Source organism: Manis pentadactyla, chromosome 7, assembly GCF_030020395.1.
Source record: "Manis pentadactyla isolate mManPen7 chromosome 7, mManPen7.hap1, whole genome shotgun sequence".
In the NCBI taxonomy this organism is placed as follows: domain Eukaryota; kingdom Metazoa; phylum Chordata; class Mammalia; order Pholidota; family Manidae; genus Manis; species Manis pentadactyla.
The window spans coordinates 825,949-841,646 of NC_080025.1; the positions used below are offsets into that span (position 1 = coordinate 825,949).

The 15,698-nt window shown below is 59.0% G+C and overlaps 1 protein-coding gene across 4 annotated transcripts in view; it reads left to right on the forward strand.

Moving 5' to 3' along the window:
- Positions 1-15,698, forward strand: part of ARHGEF10 (Rho guanine nucleotide exchange factor 10) — a 79,775-nt gene that overhangs the window by 10,190 nt on the left and 53,887 nt on the right. For 3 of the 4 annotated variants that reach the window (XM_057505043.1, XM_057505044.1, XM_057505045.1), the window contains exon 2: positions 13,751-13,909. In XM_057505043.1, coding sequence (XP_057361026.1) covers positions 13,873-13,909 — 37 coding nt within the window. In that variant the 5' untranslated portion in view covers positions 13,751-13,872. Of the gene's footprint in view, positions 1-4,700; positions 4,788-13,750; positions 13,910-15,698 lie in introns of those variants that run through there. The other variant, XM_036898262.2, reaches the window with a different exon arrangement.

The following is a 15,698-nucleotide window of genomic DNA, read 5'->3' on the forward strand; positions in this document are numbered from 1 at the left end:
TTGGAACCACCTGGCTCTAAAACCTCAACTGTCTCGCGTGTCTGCCTGTGAACCGGCCTTCCTGGGTGTGCAGGCCTGAGCACGAAGAGAAGCGGCCTGTGTTCTGTGTGGACCCCACCCAGGCCGCTTGCCGAGGGTTTGGGCCCCCAGCTCCTGCGCTTGTTTTAGCAGCTCTGCTGGGGTGTCACCGCCACACCGTGCACCGCCCCTCACAGGAGCACTCTCGTGCTACTGGGTGTCTGCACACGCTGGAAACCTGCAGTTGGGAGGGCGCCCCCCACCCCTCCCCGCCCAGGACCAGCGACCTGACTCTTGCACAGTGTTCCTTAACATAGCTCCTTATTTTGTTTTTTTATGTTAGAAATGTAAAGTGAGATCAGCTAAGGGTGAAGTACTCATCAGGATGAGCTGAGCGGTGCGCGAAGTGCGGCCCAGCTCTGTCCTTAGAGGGCTGTTCACCGTGGGCAGTTGTGCCACATCCATCCGCAGCCCCTTCTCATCGGCCACATGTGTCCCCTGGTGACCCACTCCAGGCCGAACCCCTGGGAAGTGCCGCACGCTCACCGCGGCCAGGCTTGGTGAGCAAGGGTCTGGGCGCGTGTGGGCGCCTGGCACACAGCGGGGAGCACTGTCGGCTCCAGGAGGCCTCGGGGGCACCGCGACCCGGCAGGGCGGGCTGTCAGGAAACCCCGCTGGAGGAGAGGGGCCGAGGGGAGCAGCTGGCTGTGGGCACAGGGGCCTGGGCAGGGGCAGGGCAGGGAAGACAAGCCGCGGGGGGTGTCCGCCCTGTGTTCAGCGCTAGAGAGGCCTGGGCGGAGCTGGCGGACCCCAGGCTGAGAGCCCAGCGAAGGAAGAGCCGGACACGCAGAGCAGGGGTGACCCAAGGGTGTCCGAGGGGCCCTACCTCCTGTTGCCCAGAGGAGCGGCTGCCAGGCGTGTGCCCCCCTTCTGCGGCCCCAAACGCCCCCGTGACTCCCCTGCAGCGGGGTCTGTGCCCCAGGCCCAACTCGGGACCCCTGCGCCCGGCCCCGCTGAGGTCCCCTAGCCAGCTGTGCTCTCCCCACACCACGTTGACTGTCACTTGGCTCATGACATCGCCCACAGCGAACAGACGCTCGGCGCTCCGGGCAGCGCGCCAGGCGGTGTGCGCCCACCGGCACCCCGGGGCCTCCGGCGCGCCTCCACGCCCGCTCTGCGCCGGTTCCGGTGCCGGCCGCCAGCCGCGCTGCAGGCCAGCCCCGGGCGCAGGGACGGGCCCCGCCCAGGAGCGCCTTCCTCCGGGGGCGCCAGCCGCCACTGCTCCCGAGGACACAGGCACAGCCCCGGGGCCGGCCGGACAGCCTTCGCCTGTCGGTGGGCGGCGGCGGCGCCCTGCGCTCGCGCTCCCTGCACGGCGGGCAGGTGCGTGGCTGGTTTTGTGCCGCTCGTTCCTCCCGCGTCCTGAGCGTCAGCGTCGGTGGACCCGGGGAACCGGACGGTGGCGGACACCACGCAGTGCACAGAGGGCCTGAACGGGGCGGGAGCGAGGGAGGGACTCAGCCCTTCTTTCCTGCGGGCCGAGCCGTGGCACCTCCGCCTCTCCTCGCGCCGCAGTACCGCCCGGCTGTCCTGGGCCCCATGGCCGGCGGTGGGAGCCAGTTCCTCCTGAGAGGTCTCTGGCCGTCTGGCCGTCTCCCCCTGTTGTTCCCCCACGGAGAGCCCCGTGGCTCCCGGCACTGGTCCCTGGGCACCACGCCCTTACCAACACCTGTACACTTGAGGGGCCTAGTGAAAACTCATAGCAGTTTTAATTTGGATTTTCCTGAAAATAGTACTGTTGAGCCCCCTTTCTTGTTCTTAGTCATCAGCACATCTTTATGAAGTATTGGCTTAGGTCCTTTGTTCTAAAAGTGGACTTTTTACGATTGATTTGTAGGAGTTACATATTCACAAGTCTTTTGTCAAATACAGGTATTGCTAGTGTTCACTCCCAGGCTGTGTGTGGCCTGCCTTTTAATTTTCTTAATGTTGTCATAAGATAAGAAATGGTACATTTTGATGAAGTTCAGGTTAATCACCTTTAAGTGGTTAGTGCATTTTGTGTCCTACTCTGAGACTGATGATGACTAAATTACACTTTAAATTCTAATAATTTGTAGTTTACTTTGGATTTTCTGTGTATGCAATCATATTGTTTGTGAACAATCCCTTTTTTTCCCTCAGTCCTTAACAGTTTTTGTTTTTCTTGCTGTATAACACTGGTTAGATGCTCTAGTACAACAGTGGGTAGAGAAGTGATATTTGAAGACTTTAAGACACCCTTCTCAGTATAGATAAAACAAGCAGACAAAAGTAATTGGCCACAAATACGATCCACTTTGATACACACAGAACATTACATCTACAGGTGCAGAACACATTCAAGTGTTCATAGAACATTTACCCAAAAGAGAGTGTATGAAACAAGAGGCCTTGAAACAAGTCTCTACAAATTTTAAAGGACTGAAATCATATAGATTTATATTCTTAGGCTACAGAAGAATTAAGCAATAATCATGAAAACTAGAAAGTCCCTAAATGTTTGAAAATTAAACCTAACTTCTAAATATCCCATGGTTCAAAGAGGGAATCAAAATGGAAGTTCCCAGCCTTTTTCTCATCAGGGCTTACAGGAAATGGCACTGGAATAAACAGACAGAATTTGAGCCCCAAATCTGATTTCCTTCTCACCCAGCCCCACCCAGCAGCCCTGGGAGCCCCACCCCGATGCCCTTCCTGGGGGCCTGAGCTTGGTGGGTCAGTTCAGCCGCTGTGGGAGTGCGGACAGTCTGCTCTGTACTTCTGGTTGTAAGGGTGTTGCTGTATTATCTCCTTGGATCCAAAAACACAGTTTCTGAGTGGAAAATGATGACACAATAGCAGCTTCTCTGTCTTCCTTAAGATTTTGAAAACAAACTTGTGAGCCATCTTTTAGAAATATTGATTCAACGTGGTTTATCCCTTCCAGGAAAAAAAAAATAGATGGACCAAAATAATTGATATAGCTTCCTGAGTACCTACTCTGGCCAGACTTCCCCCTGGGTCCTTAGTTTTCTCTCTCAAACTTCTTACCTATGAAGTAGGTATCATTAGTCACACTTTCTAGGTGGTTAGACTGAAGCTCAGAGACTGATATAATCACATGATTTTATATGGGTCAGAAACCACAGCAGAACCCAGACTGACCCCACACCCCTTATTTAAGCCCCACACAGCACTATTCCTTTCGCCCCTGCTCTGCCTGACTAGGAAACATCACAGTGTCCGGACTTCTTGCATGGCAAACTAGAGCTAATTCAGTGGCCTTCACCTCTGTCACCGTGGCATTAAGATAATTGTCTGGAAGACCCAGGAGAAAGGTTCTCAAGGAACCTGAGAATAGAGACTTATACATTTTTCTGGTATTAAAGCCACTGAGAAGAAATATCTTTTCAGCTGATTCATGCTCTAGTATCTTCACAGTGTCCTGCAAGATAGGTCTGAAATTATATTTAGAAACAGCTCAGCTCTTTCCATAAGATTAGCAAGTGCTGACAATAAACACTGCAAAAATATTATCTTACCTACCAGCATTTATTTCCCAACCATTGTAGTCTTTACATGTTAGCTGTGATTTACACTAGTCAAAATTTGCAGGCAAAGAACTTTTGCAGAGCATGTGAACTTCAGAGGCATGTAATGTTTAAATTATTTTGTGACATTTAGGTACTCTGCGTCTCTTCTGTAAGCCCAGTGAATGGAAGCAGAGCAGTTCTAATTTCTGCCTTTAAGTCACCTCTGTGACTCAGGGACCTGGCAGAGGGGCCAGAGTCTAGCCTCTGCCAACACACCTGTTCTCTGCTGTGACTAGGTACCAGGCAGCACTGCTCCGGAGTCACTTTTCTGTCTTGTATTTTTGTTAAAGATGCTTTTTCTCCGGGGTTTCTCCCTTGAGTAGTACTTATAAGAATAGTTTGTCTCCTAACCTGTAAAATAAACGCTGCTGGCAAACAACCTCTAGGGCAAAGAAGGGCGACATTCTTGCCTATCCTAGGGGGCTTCCAGCGAACCCAGCGCGTGCAGGGATTCTCCGCCCCAAGCGGCCCGCGCAGCGCTCTCCGCGGCAGGGGTCTCAGGGCCAAGCTCTTGCTTCTCCCAGAGTTACTACGTGGCTGTTAACATAGGCATGGAATTCTAGAATCCGGGTTCACTAGTCAGGAACCCGGGAAAAACGAGTGCTACCCGGTGAAAGGCAAGTTTTTAAAAAGCCAGGAAATATGTGAAATCACTCATTTCCGAACGCCCCAGACTTGGCGGGTCTGAGGGCAGATGACCTTCTGCGGAGCCAGGACCCCGCCCGCTGACAGGACCAGTTCCCCAAGGGGAGGGGGCGGTGCCCCGGGGGTCGGCCTGCAGCGCGGGGGTCCCCGGGAAGGGCAGGGCGTCCCGGGGGTGGTCTGCGGGGCGGGGGTCCCCGGGAAGGGTAGGGGGCCGGAGGCTGGTCGGCCCGGGTCCCCTGCCTACGCGTGCGCAGCCCTGGCGGGCGTTGGGCGGAGGGAGGAGGGTCTGGGGGCCACGTGGCTTCATAGGAATGCTCGGGCGCGGGGGCGGAGAGCAGCCGACTACGGGCAGGCGCCGTAGCCAGTGAGCGCCCAGATCTGCCCGGGCCGACCAATCACGGTGTGGGGGTGGAGCGGCCTCCCGGGGCGGGGTCAGGGAGCATCCCGGGGCGGCGGACGCGGGGTGGGGAGAGGGGCGCCTGGAGGGTCTGCGGCCCGGGTCTCCTCCGGGTGAGTGTGGGGCGGGCGGGGGTCCCGGTGGGCGGCTGGGCGCGGCGGGAGGGTCCTGGAGCGGCGCGTCCACTGGAGACTCGGAGGAGTTTCTTTTACCTTTGAAACTTGTACTTCTGCCCAGCTGCCCCAAGGCAGGCAGACCCGACAGGGCCGCGAGCTGCGGATGGCTTGGGGTGTCCGCTGTCCCCCGCCCCGGGCACAGGCAGTGCAGGGAACGGGCCAGGTGCTGCCTCCAACCCCAGGGGTCACCCCTGTTCCGCTGTCCCCACGGCTGGCACAGGCAGTGCAGGGAGCGTGGAGAACAGCCCCCCAACAACAGGGAGGCGCCCCGTCCCTGGGGATAGGGGTCGTGGGGTCAAGTCTCCTGGCTGCAGAGTGGGCAGGCTTGGCTCCTGGGAACTCTCAGGACTGCTGAGCCGAGGGCCCCCCTTGCATTTCCTGCTCTTTGTATCGCCCAGGTAACTGGTACCTGCTGGTGGAAATGGCTGTGGGTTGTGGATGTTTGATGTTTTTATTCAGTGATGTTGAAAGATTCTTTCAGGAGTGGAAAAAAATATTAGTCATTTAAAATAGTTTATTTACTTATTTAAATATTAACTTAAAACTTTTCTTTTCCATGAGTCACTTTCTGATACTAGAAATTGTTTTTTAAAGTAAAATGAAGCGTCAGAGCTGTAAGAGCTGCACAGAGGTCTTTGTGAAATCGAGAAACAGAGAAGGCGTGCGGGGCGCACTGCTTCCTGGGTGTCAGTTCCCTGTGGTGAGCAGGGGCCCTGAGCGGACGCTGATGTACCATCAAAGTCCATGGTAATGTGACCTGTGTCACATGCCTGTGTCACCCCACTCACCTCATCTCCACGTAGGTGTTTCATCTCATATGGTCACAGGCAGGTGGGGACCGTGCAGTGAGGTATCAGAGAGGGAGCCGGCACATGCACAAAACCTTCCTTACCGTGTGCCCCGTAGTTACCATGTATGTACCATGTTATCGTTACTGTGTACCACGTATGGTTACAGCTGATCTGCACTGGTACTAGTTACTGTTGTTCATCTCTGGCTGGCCTACTTCATGAATTAAATGTTGTCATAGGTGTGTGTGTCCAGGATAACACCGTATGCATAGGGTTCAGTACTCTCCATGGCTTTGGGCATCTCTGGGGTCTGGGACAGTGTGCTCTGCAGATGGGGGCTGCTGTGACATTGTTGTTTACGAGCTGGCGTGGTGACACCTCACACTCCTGTGGAAGTGAGTTGGCTGAGTTAGCTTTGCACAAGGGGGTGGTTAGCTGGCGGCCCTAAATTTTGACTCAGTGAGTCACGTGGGACTCTTGGACTGGGGATTTTATGAAGGAGATGAAAGGCTGAGGCCACCTGAGTGTTCTGCACGCTGATGACCAATGTAGCCGAGGCACTTTTCCCGCAGGCCAGGTTCCTGGAAGGCAGGAGTGGGCTTCCCATCAGGGACTGAGGGTGCTCTTCGTTCTCAGGCATGGTGTCTGCTGGGGGGGATCCACACCCTTACTTGGATGTCAGGTTTTTTAGAAAGCAATGTGGACGTCCACACTCCAGTACTTGCATAATCTTTGAATGTCTATTCTCTTTTTGCTGTGGATAATTAAGACGTGACCATACAAGAAAGGCCCAGGGATTACATTTTGGCAAAAGTGTGCTGTCGACACTTACTGCTTCTTTTTATTCTTCGCCTTATTTCTCTGCAGGGAAAACCGAGTGGTGACTTTAGCTTGGTTCTGATTTTAAGGAAGGTGAGAAAGTGGGTTGGGAGGGCAGTGTCTACCCTAACTCAGCACCCTCAGCGCCCGCTGAACGTCACGGGGTGGGGCTGGAAGGCCCTCGGTCTTGGGAAGGATGTGGCCAGAGTCTCAAGTGCATGGAGCTGCTTGGCTGGCCTCCCTCTTCTGGCCAGGCTCTGCCTTCTCCAACAGCAGCTTGAAAGTGGTTTGAAATGGTGGGGCTTTTGCTGAGCAGGGTGGATTGGATCCCTGTGTGTAGACATGCCCCAGGAATGCCAGGGTTAAGGAAGGTGGAGTATGTATGTGTGCAAGCGTTGAGCTCTGGTGGAAAGAATCCACGGTCTGACTCCGTTTGTGTGCTGGGGTGAGCCTGGCTGGGTCAGCTGGGGCAGCAGCTGTGGGGCTGTGCTTGTGGGCTGCGGCTCTGCACGGGCAGGCCAGCTTGTCCCCACTCCCGGGCTCACCGCCAGCCCTGCCGGCCCTTTGCTGCAGAAGTGATAAAAAAGTTGATTCACTTCTTGTTCTCAGGGCTTGACTCAGCAGGGTAGTAGGAAGCGGCCCTCAGGCAATACTGACTGGGTACAACCTGTCGCCGCACCAGGCAGCCTGGTGCCGCATGCGTGGGTGCTGTGAGTTGAGCCAGCAGGAGCTCCTTCAGCGCCTCCCTGCAGAGGAATCCCCCTCTGTGCCTTCTTGTCCTGTGTGTGCAGTCGGCCCCTTCCCGGCTGGAACTGAAATCTGAACCATGCCATCGGCTTGCATGGACCGCCCCGGGCGCGGTTCTGCGGACACCGTGCAGACGGGGTCTGGAGTAGGAGCTCATGGGCAGATCCTGGGCAGCTGGGTGCTGCGGGCGTGCACGCCTGGAGAAGCGTTCAGACATTCTTCGCTCCAGGTGATCTCAGAGGACAGAGGGAAGCGTGCGGCCCCCGCTGGGCGGCAAGAACACTGGGAGCCCAGGGCCGAGGAGACTGAGCTGGGCAGTGACTGTGGGCAGCCGGGATTTGGCCTGGGGAACGTCTTTTGCTGGTGCTGGAGAGCGGCCTCACCCCCCAGGATGTTCTGTGGGAGGAAGGAAGAGGCCAGCAGGGGAGAGGAGGCGAGTTGGGGTGGTGTCCTGGGGGTGCAGTCACTCCGTGCCCCTCCTCCTCCATCAGAGCCCTCATTCGTCCCCCTGCTGCAGTGGGAGTCCCAGGGCAGCCCTCACGGCCACCCCCGATTGGGATGCCTTGACCCAGGGCAGAGCGGGTTCCCCCGCAGGGACAGACACCAGGCCTGGGGCTTTCCCAGCATACTTTGTTCCTGAGGCTGATGCCTGGTCTGTGAGGACCACCTCTCAAGATCGGACTCCCTTTATGCATGAGGTGGCTGGGCCCGTGCGTCCCATCCCAGCCATCCTGTCTCCCTCCTCCCTTTGATTTTTGGGTCTGGGGTGATTGCTCTGGTATGTCCCCTGAGAGCTGACCTACCCAGCATGTTCTGTGCCTGTTCTCGGAGTGGGAAGGCACAGGGAGATGGCACAGAGCAAGGACAGGGTCCAGCCCAGGAGTGACCCGAGGGAGAGACGTGCCTCAGCAGGCCGGTGCTGGCCAGCGCGTCACCCGCTGGGTGTGGGCCAGGCTAGCGGTTACTGCCTCACACCGTAACCCTCTGCTCTTCTGTTTAATGAATATACTATCCCATTTCACGGAAACAGTTCTCAAGACATGCCACGTGAAGACAGACTTAACTTACTCTGTGGTAAGTTTTGGTAGCCTGAAGCGTGTGTAGTTCCGCCCGTGTGGCATCAGGCCCTGGAGGTTCGCCTGCGTGTTTGACTGCGTTGGGAGCGCATGTGTGCTGGGACCTCCCGGGGGCCCCGGGGCATGGTGCTGGGTGGCGAAGCCTTTGTCCCCCGTGCCTGGTCTTGGGAGACTCGTCCTCGGGGCCTTGGAGTGGTGCCTTGACCCGGAGCCCAGGCTCAGGGTGCCTGCATGCAGGCTGGTGTGGACCCCATACCTGGACAGGTGGGCCTGCCCTCTGCCACCTCTGTGTGGGGAGCGGTGCAGACCAGCCTGCAGCCCACCTGGTTCTGGAGGTGGGGGGCCTCCTGCTCCCCTCCCTCCTCCTCCTCCTCCCACAGGTATTTTTTGAAAGTCGACCACATATCAGGTATATTTTTGGGGTATGCTCCGTATTAGTTGGCCCTAAATAAATAACTGAACACGCTTCTCACTTTGTACACGTGCAGCCCCTAGCTCGGGCATTAGCCCAGGCTTACGTACATCTGTTTTGTGGACGGGCCTGTAGCAGCACGCAGCACCTGTGAGCATGTCTGGGAGGCCCCCAAGGTGTGTCCCATCCTGGGCCACCCTTCCTCCCTGGGGGTGGGCAGGGCAGGCCGGGGGAGGCTGGGCATGGCTCCTGTCCTCCTGGGGAGTAGTTTGGGAGGGTGCCAGGAGGGGCAGAGCCAGGACAACAGGTGCACAGACGAAGTCATCTTGGGGTGGGTGCAGAGGCCCTGGGGGGCGAGCTGGGTGAACTGCAGGGCCAGGCTGGGGGCGGGTCGGACATGGGCCTGACACTCCGCCTGTCCCGTCCACAGCTCCCTGCCCGCTCAGCTGCAGCTCTGCATCCTCAGACTGCCAGTCAGCAAAGTCCCCCTGGGCTGGCTGTCCTCTGTCACTCCAGCCCGTGGCCCCCACCCCGTCTGTGTCTCTCAACCCCAGGGTGCCTCCATGCCACCTCCTCACCCCTCCTCAGGCTGTGAATCAGGCTTGTTCCTATTTGGGGTGTGGGGCTTCGCCCTTCAGGGCTGCACGGCTGTTCTCCGCAGGGACAGGCTCCCGAGGGAGAGGTGCGTCCTCTCCTATGGCCCTTACGGCTGGAGCAGAAGGCAGGGATGAGAGGGAGGGAGAGGTGCAGAGACAGACAAACGGACAGAGGACTTGGAGTGGCTGTGGAGCAGGAGGCTGAGGAAGGGGCCCACACAGGTTTGCGGTGGCTACAGGGGCATCACAGCTGGGGCAGCTGCTGCCGGCCCAGCCTCACCGGGCCTCTGGGTTGTAAGTGCCTGATCCCTGGTGCCCCACGCTCCGTGGGAAGAGCTGGTTTGCAGCTGTCACCTGCATGTTTTATAGTGGCCCTTGTTCCAGGGGATATGTGTGCTTCTGTTTTGACTTTCTCCCTTCTGGGGGCAGTGGCCTTATGGAAATGGCCTCAGTTGTGGCGTGAACAGCAGGTTGTGCGCTTGGAGTCACGTGGCCGTGGTGACTCCCTGGCCACCCTGTGTACTCGGGACAGTCCAGTGCTAACAGAGTGGACGTGTGGCAGCCAAGCCCGAGCTTCCGGAGTCCTGCGCTTTCCTCCCCCTTTTGCTTTCTGGCCTTTGTGAGCATTACATTTACCTAAAAACCTAAGGGAATGCTGGGTAAAAAGGGTTGAGGAGTTTGGTTTGCCTGGAGCTTGCCTGCCTGGTTAAATTAGGTTGCATCCTCGCCCCTAGATTGTACAAGGACCCATCACACGTGTCCGTGTTGACAGGGACCCTTGCTGACGTGAGACGGTCCCGAGTGCTCGGTCCTGGGTGCCCTAACCCACCAGGGTTTCCTGGCTCACACGACGGCTTGGCATCTGGCTCCATTGCAACCCCAGGTCCCCAGGCTCTGTTCCCCTCTGGTCACCCCCTCAGGAGCCTGAAGGGAAGTGGCCCGAGGGCCCTGGGCTCAGTGGGGATCCACGCGGACTCCCTGGGCCCAGTCTTGTGTCTGTGGCTGTGGTTCTGGTGCAGTCTCTGGGGCTGGACTTGGATGGTCCAGATCGTGCCCTGCCTGCCGCCTCCCCGCCTTGTGAGACCTAGACAGTGTGGAGCCGCTGCCGGAAGTTGGGGGCCAATCCAGCTCCTGCTGTGCATGCGATGTCGTGGGCTCTGCAGACCTGAGCTGTGGAGGAAGAAGAGCGTGTCCCCTCCTGGCCGTAGATGCTGTCCCTTCCACCCGCTGTCAGGCCTGGGGTGCTCTCCTGCCCTGGGTGTTGTGGCAGCGGGGCCTCATCCAGCTGGGAGAGGTCGGCCAGGGCAGGGGCTCCCAGTCTGGCTCTGAGCCCTTGCCTGGTGCCGGCTGTCTTCCTGCCACTTCCCGGTGTGGGCATGGAGCTCAGCACACTCCTGTGGTCGCCGCCTGTGCCCTCTGCTGTGCATGCCTGCTGGGCCTCCTGGCAGCCCATGTAGGTGCTGTAAGATGCCGACGCATTGCTGCAGTGGACGCTGGGGCCTGGCCCGTGGTGCCATGGGAAACTGCGCCTGTGGCAGCTGTGAAATGGAGCCATACGGCCCCAGCCACCGCTTCGGCTGGACGTCCTTTTGTTTAAAGCTGCAGTGTGAATGCACGGTGAGCCCTCTAATTTAATCAGGATGCTGAAATTGGAAAGTGGCAAGCGGTGCAGATGCCCCCGGCCCAGCGCAGGATCACCTCCTGCCGCTTGTTTCCCAAGGACGAGTCTTGTCCTTGGTTCCGGAGTCCAACCCAGCCCCGCTCCCGAAGCTGTCTGCACACCCGCTGGAAGGTGGCGTGCAGGAGCCAGGTTCTGAACCTGTGGCCTTGGAGCAGGGGTGAGAGCAGGTGGTTAAAGGGTGAACTCGTATGGTGCAGGGCGTGGAGCCGGACACAACGGCCTCTCAAGTCCAGACGCAGAGTCACGAATTTGCTGGTCAGCCTACCAGGGTGTGGGCTTCTCGGGAGTGTGGTTTCCCATGACACTGACTTTGAAAAACACGGTCCCAGAGCATCGTGATCTCCTGGCCTTCACATATGGCCAGCACACGGCCCTGGCGCATTGTGACCTGCCCGTGAAATGAGGTCCCACACATGGACCCTGCTGCCGACCCTGGTCCCAGGCCGAGCCTCAAGCTGCTGGGAGCCCTGTGGGCCCCCTCACGTGAAGGTGGGGACAAGCTGGGGACTAGGTGGCGTTAACAGTGGGCCCAGCACGGCAGGTCCTCTGGGTGGGCTGCAGTAAGACGTACACTGCTGCGGGGAGACCTCGAAGCACTCCTCCCTTATCCCGCCCCCAGTGTCACCAGAGAGGAGTCAGTTTGCCTCTGTTTTCATGCGTCATAAGCAGGCATGATGAGCATTAATGAGATTTGTACAGCGGGGTTTAAAAAAAGGCTTGAAAGTAAGTGAACAGTATAATGGAGAAAACAGAATTCTTCTGGGACCCAGGAGGCCCTGTGGCTCGGACACAGAGCTGGTGCGTCTGAGGGCCCGGGGGACGGGGTCAGGAGCCCAGCCTGCCCACAGGAGGCCGTGTCAGCCGAGCCACAGGCTGGCCCTGCTCGCAGGAGGATAGACGTGTGGGTCCTGTGGAGGCAGCAGGCACCGGAGCCAGGGGCCCCTCTGGGGTTTCCTGCCAGCCGGTCACCTTGACGTCCATTTGCACACCAGCGGAGTGAATGTGTGCATTCTCCGCGGCGTCACTGTGCGCTTGGTGGGGGGGCAGTCAGACCTCAGGAATGCCACCTCCCACCCTGGGGAGCAAGATGGCCGGAAAGCCCGCTTCCTTTCTTGTCCTTCCTGTGCCTCCTGCGGAGTCCCATTGTCCCCTCTTCCTGCAGATGCATCTGGTCTCCCTGCCCTGCACACCCTGATGGCGCCCCCCCACCCCCACCCCCCCACCAGCCAGTGCCTGGCCCCTCTGGTGTTACCCATGTGCCTGGCGTCCTTGGTGACGTCTCATCACAGGTGGCTCCACGAGCATGTGGGCTGGGCAGATATGGTTCTGGCATTTTGGACTTACTTCCTGTGGAGGTGACCTGGCAGCAGAAAGCCCCATGCACGTCCAAGGCGCCAGGGCCCCTGCTGGCCCGGCCCCCACGTCCTGTCCCACGCGGCCTTCCCGCGCCCCTCCTCTGTGGCTGCAGGACTGCAGTCTCCGGCCGCCCATGTCAAGACCTGAAGTGGGACCTGGACTGTGTGTTCTGGTGGCTTTCCCAGAGTGCCCCTGTTGGCAGCCCTCCCATTAGCAGATCGCCGAATGCGCTGAGGCTGCCTGCCTGGGGCTGGGCGCCTTCTCTGTAGGCTTGTCCCGCCCACCTTGCTTCCTCCTGTGACCACTGCAGTCCACACGCGTGTCCACAGGGCCTGGAAGCTACGCTGCAGCTTTCTGTCCACCTGGCAGATATCTGTTCCCGCTGTTGATGCTGCCGAATGTCTTGTGTGAACTCCCTGTGTGCTGGCAGAGGGCATTTACTGAGCCTTGCTGGGTGCTTGGCCCCAGTCACCTGTGTTGGACTGCCTGCAGCCACCCTGGCACAGGCGCCGTTACGTGGCCCAGGTGAGGGGATAGGCACAGCCTGGTGCAGAGGTGCAGACTCCACTGCAGTGGTGCCCCAGTGCCGGCCTCAGCTGCTCCCACAGACAACGGTGGGTGCACCCTGGTGGGTCTCTTAAACCCCAGTCTCTGTTTCTTCACTTGAAAATAAGAGAGACCACCCCTTGGTGGCAGGTGAGGCAGCGCCTAGCACGCCTGGAGCGTGGCACTCCTACAGCCGTGCCTGAGACCTATGAGCTGTGCACGTGTGGGGCCCGGGGAAACGAGAGGGGGTACGCCTCAGGAGAACCGGAGCCCTGCCTGCCGGCACGTGCCGGTCCCTCCAGCCGTGTCCTCATCCTGCGTGGAGTGCCGAGCCACGGGGCTCCAGGTGAAGGCAGGCCTGTGGCGCGTGAGCACCAGGCTGCCGTCAGCAGCCCGCCGACGTGCGTGCTCTTCCTCCACGCAGACAGGCCTGCATGTTTGATCCTGGTAGAAGCCGTGGCAGGTCTGAACCCCATGGTGGCCTCCTCAGGAGCAGGGTGAACCATCTCAGGAGGGCTGGGGCCACACTTACCCTGTAACAACAAATAGGGAAACAAATGCTGAAGAGAGAGAAATAGGACAGCGTGTGCAGAGATCAGGCTCAGACCTGAGTTTGGCGCACACTCGCTCAGGGGCTTCAGAAAATGCAGCTTCCTGAGCTGTCTAGGCTTCGCTGAGACTCAAAGCTTCAGTTGAAGGAAGACACACATGCTCGTTTCTCCTTAGGATGTGACGTGGAATTGAGCAGAGTTGCACGGCGGGGGTGTCAGGCTGGAAGGGCCTGGCAGTGAGTCCCAGCTGCAGAAGTCCGGCCTTCCCGAGCGTGGTCTCGGGGGCACGCAGATCCTGCACTGACGTGCGGCCCTCTGATTGCAGCTCAGCACGAAGATCGGCCTCCGCCACCCGGAGAGCGGCCTGCGGGGCTGAGGGCGGCCCGTCCACCTGACTGCGGCTGTCTCCCCCAGGGGCCCTGGGAGCACGGCTTCCGCAGCGGCGACATGGACCAGCTGGAGCCGTCCGCCTCCACCGCAGGAGGTAACGGGTCCCCAGAGCCGTGGCCTGGGCTCCTTCCGAGGGCTCCGTGCTCGTGGACCAGCAGGGCTGGGGACCGCCTGGGCCTTGGGGGTGCCCCTTGGGAGGAGGGTCTGACTGCGGCTGCTGAGGCGCGTGGCTCTGCGTGTGCTCCCACCAGCCCTGGAACCCCACCCGATCGGTGCACCAGAAACCTGCCTGGGGTGGTCAGGGCTGGTGGCCCCAGCCGGCCGGCGCCCTCGCCCCGTGGCTCCCCGGCAGCTACGGGTTGGGCTGGAGGGCAGCCTCCTTCTTCCGCACTGGCTTGGATGGGAAGCACAGCCCTCTGGCCACTCTCCAGATATAATGGCCCCAGGGACACGCCCAAATTAAAGGTTCCCTGTCTTGTCATGTCACTAGAGCTAAAATAAGTTGTGCTCGAGAGACCAGGGCTGGTGGGGGCACAGAGCGGCCTGGACACACAGCCCGAGGATTGTGCGGGGCCTCGCTTATGCAGTCACACCCACGTCCCTTGCACACAGGGGGGCAGAACCACGAGAGTGAGGAAGCCACAGAACTCTGGATGGCCCGCTCATTCTCGGCACGCATGGCCTCCACCTGCAGCTGTGCCGTGCTCTGCCCACTCAGTGGGGCTCTGGGCTCAGGGGTTATATGTGCAGCAGGAGGAGGGCAGCCTGCAGTTGGGGCCCTTCCTTAGGTAAGTCCAGGACAGAGATGCCGTTTCCTACAGAAGGCGAATCAGAAGGGAGGGCAGGCTGCAGGTGGAATGGGGTGCTAGCGTCCACCGCGGGGCGTGTTTTGGTGCCGTCAGACCCAGGGCGTGGTGCAGAGCTCAGCCCAGGAATCAGGAGGCCGGCTCCACGCCGGTCTGCTCTGCAGTGTGGGCACCTTCCGGAGGCCCTTGGCTCCCGGGCCGCAGTGTGCAGGGTTTGAGGGAGGCTCTGGGGCACATCCGTGCTACAGGTGTCCCCCTTGTGTGGGTGGATGGGTTTTGGGGTCCTAGGCTACATCTTATGTGAGAGCTGGACACTCGCTCTGGGACATTTCAGAATATGCACCTCGGAGGCTGATGCTTCAAAGGCACACCGCTGGCTAAGCACCGTCTGCAGTAACAGCCGGACTCCAGTGTGAGTTCTGGTGGGGAGAAGGAATTACGTGCGGTGCTGCGTTGCTGTGGATTCAGACGCCCCGTGACCGGCAGTAGGCTCGGATGCGGCCCAGCGAGTGGGAGTGGGGCGGGCAGAGGGTGGCGTTGTCCCGGGGCCGCTCGGCCCGCTGCTTTTCTGAAGCAGGAGCCCTTTTCTAACAATGACAGGCACCCCCCATTACAAAGAAAAGAAGCATCGCGTCCTGAGTTAAGCTTTTGTGTGGTAATCAATGCTGGTCCTACAAGCCCAGGAATGAAATGTGCCGCCTTTATCTCTGAACTTCAAGATGAATGTTCTTAACTTTTTTTCAGTGGGTTAGTTAATCCCATTGTCTTTAAAGTCTGTCAGTGGGTTTTCAGCCATCGGGCAGTTGTCTGCTCATAGAGGACGCGGGCGCCTTCCCTTCCCCTCTGTCCCTGAGCCCTGGCCCCACCCCCTGACCCACAGGCAGCGAGGGACTGGAGCAGCCGTCCCGAGCTGCGGACGGTGTGGTGTGTCCCCTAGTGCTGCTGACGTGGGCCTGGGAGCGTCATCTGGCCTCTGTGTGTGACCTTTGCTTCTCTTCAGAACACGTCAGGCCGGACTAGGGGCCACGCCACCTGGTCACACCGATAGTGGGGAATCACCCACAGCATCCCAGACTG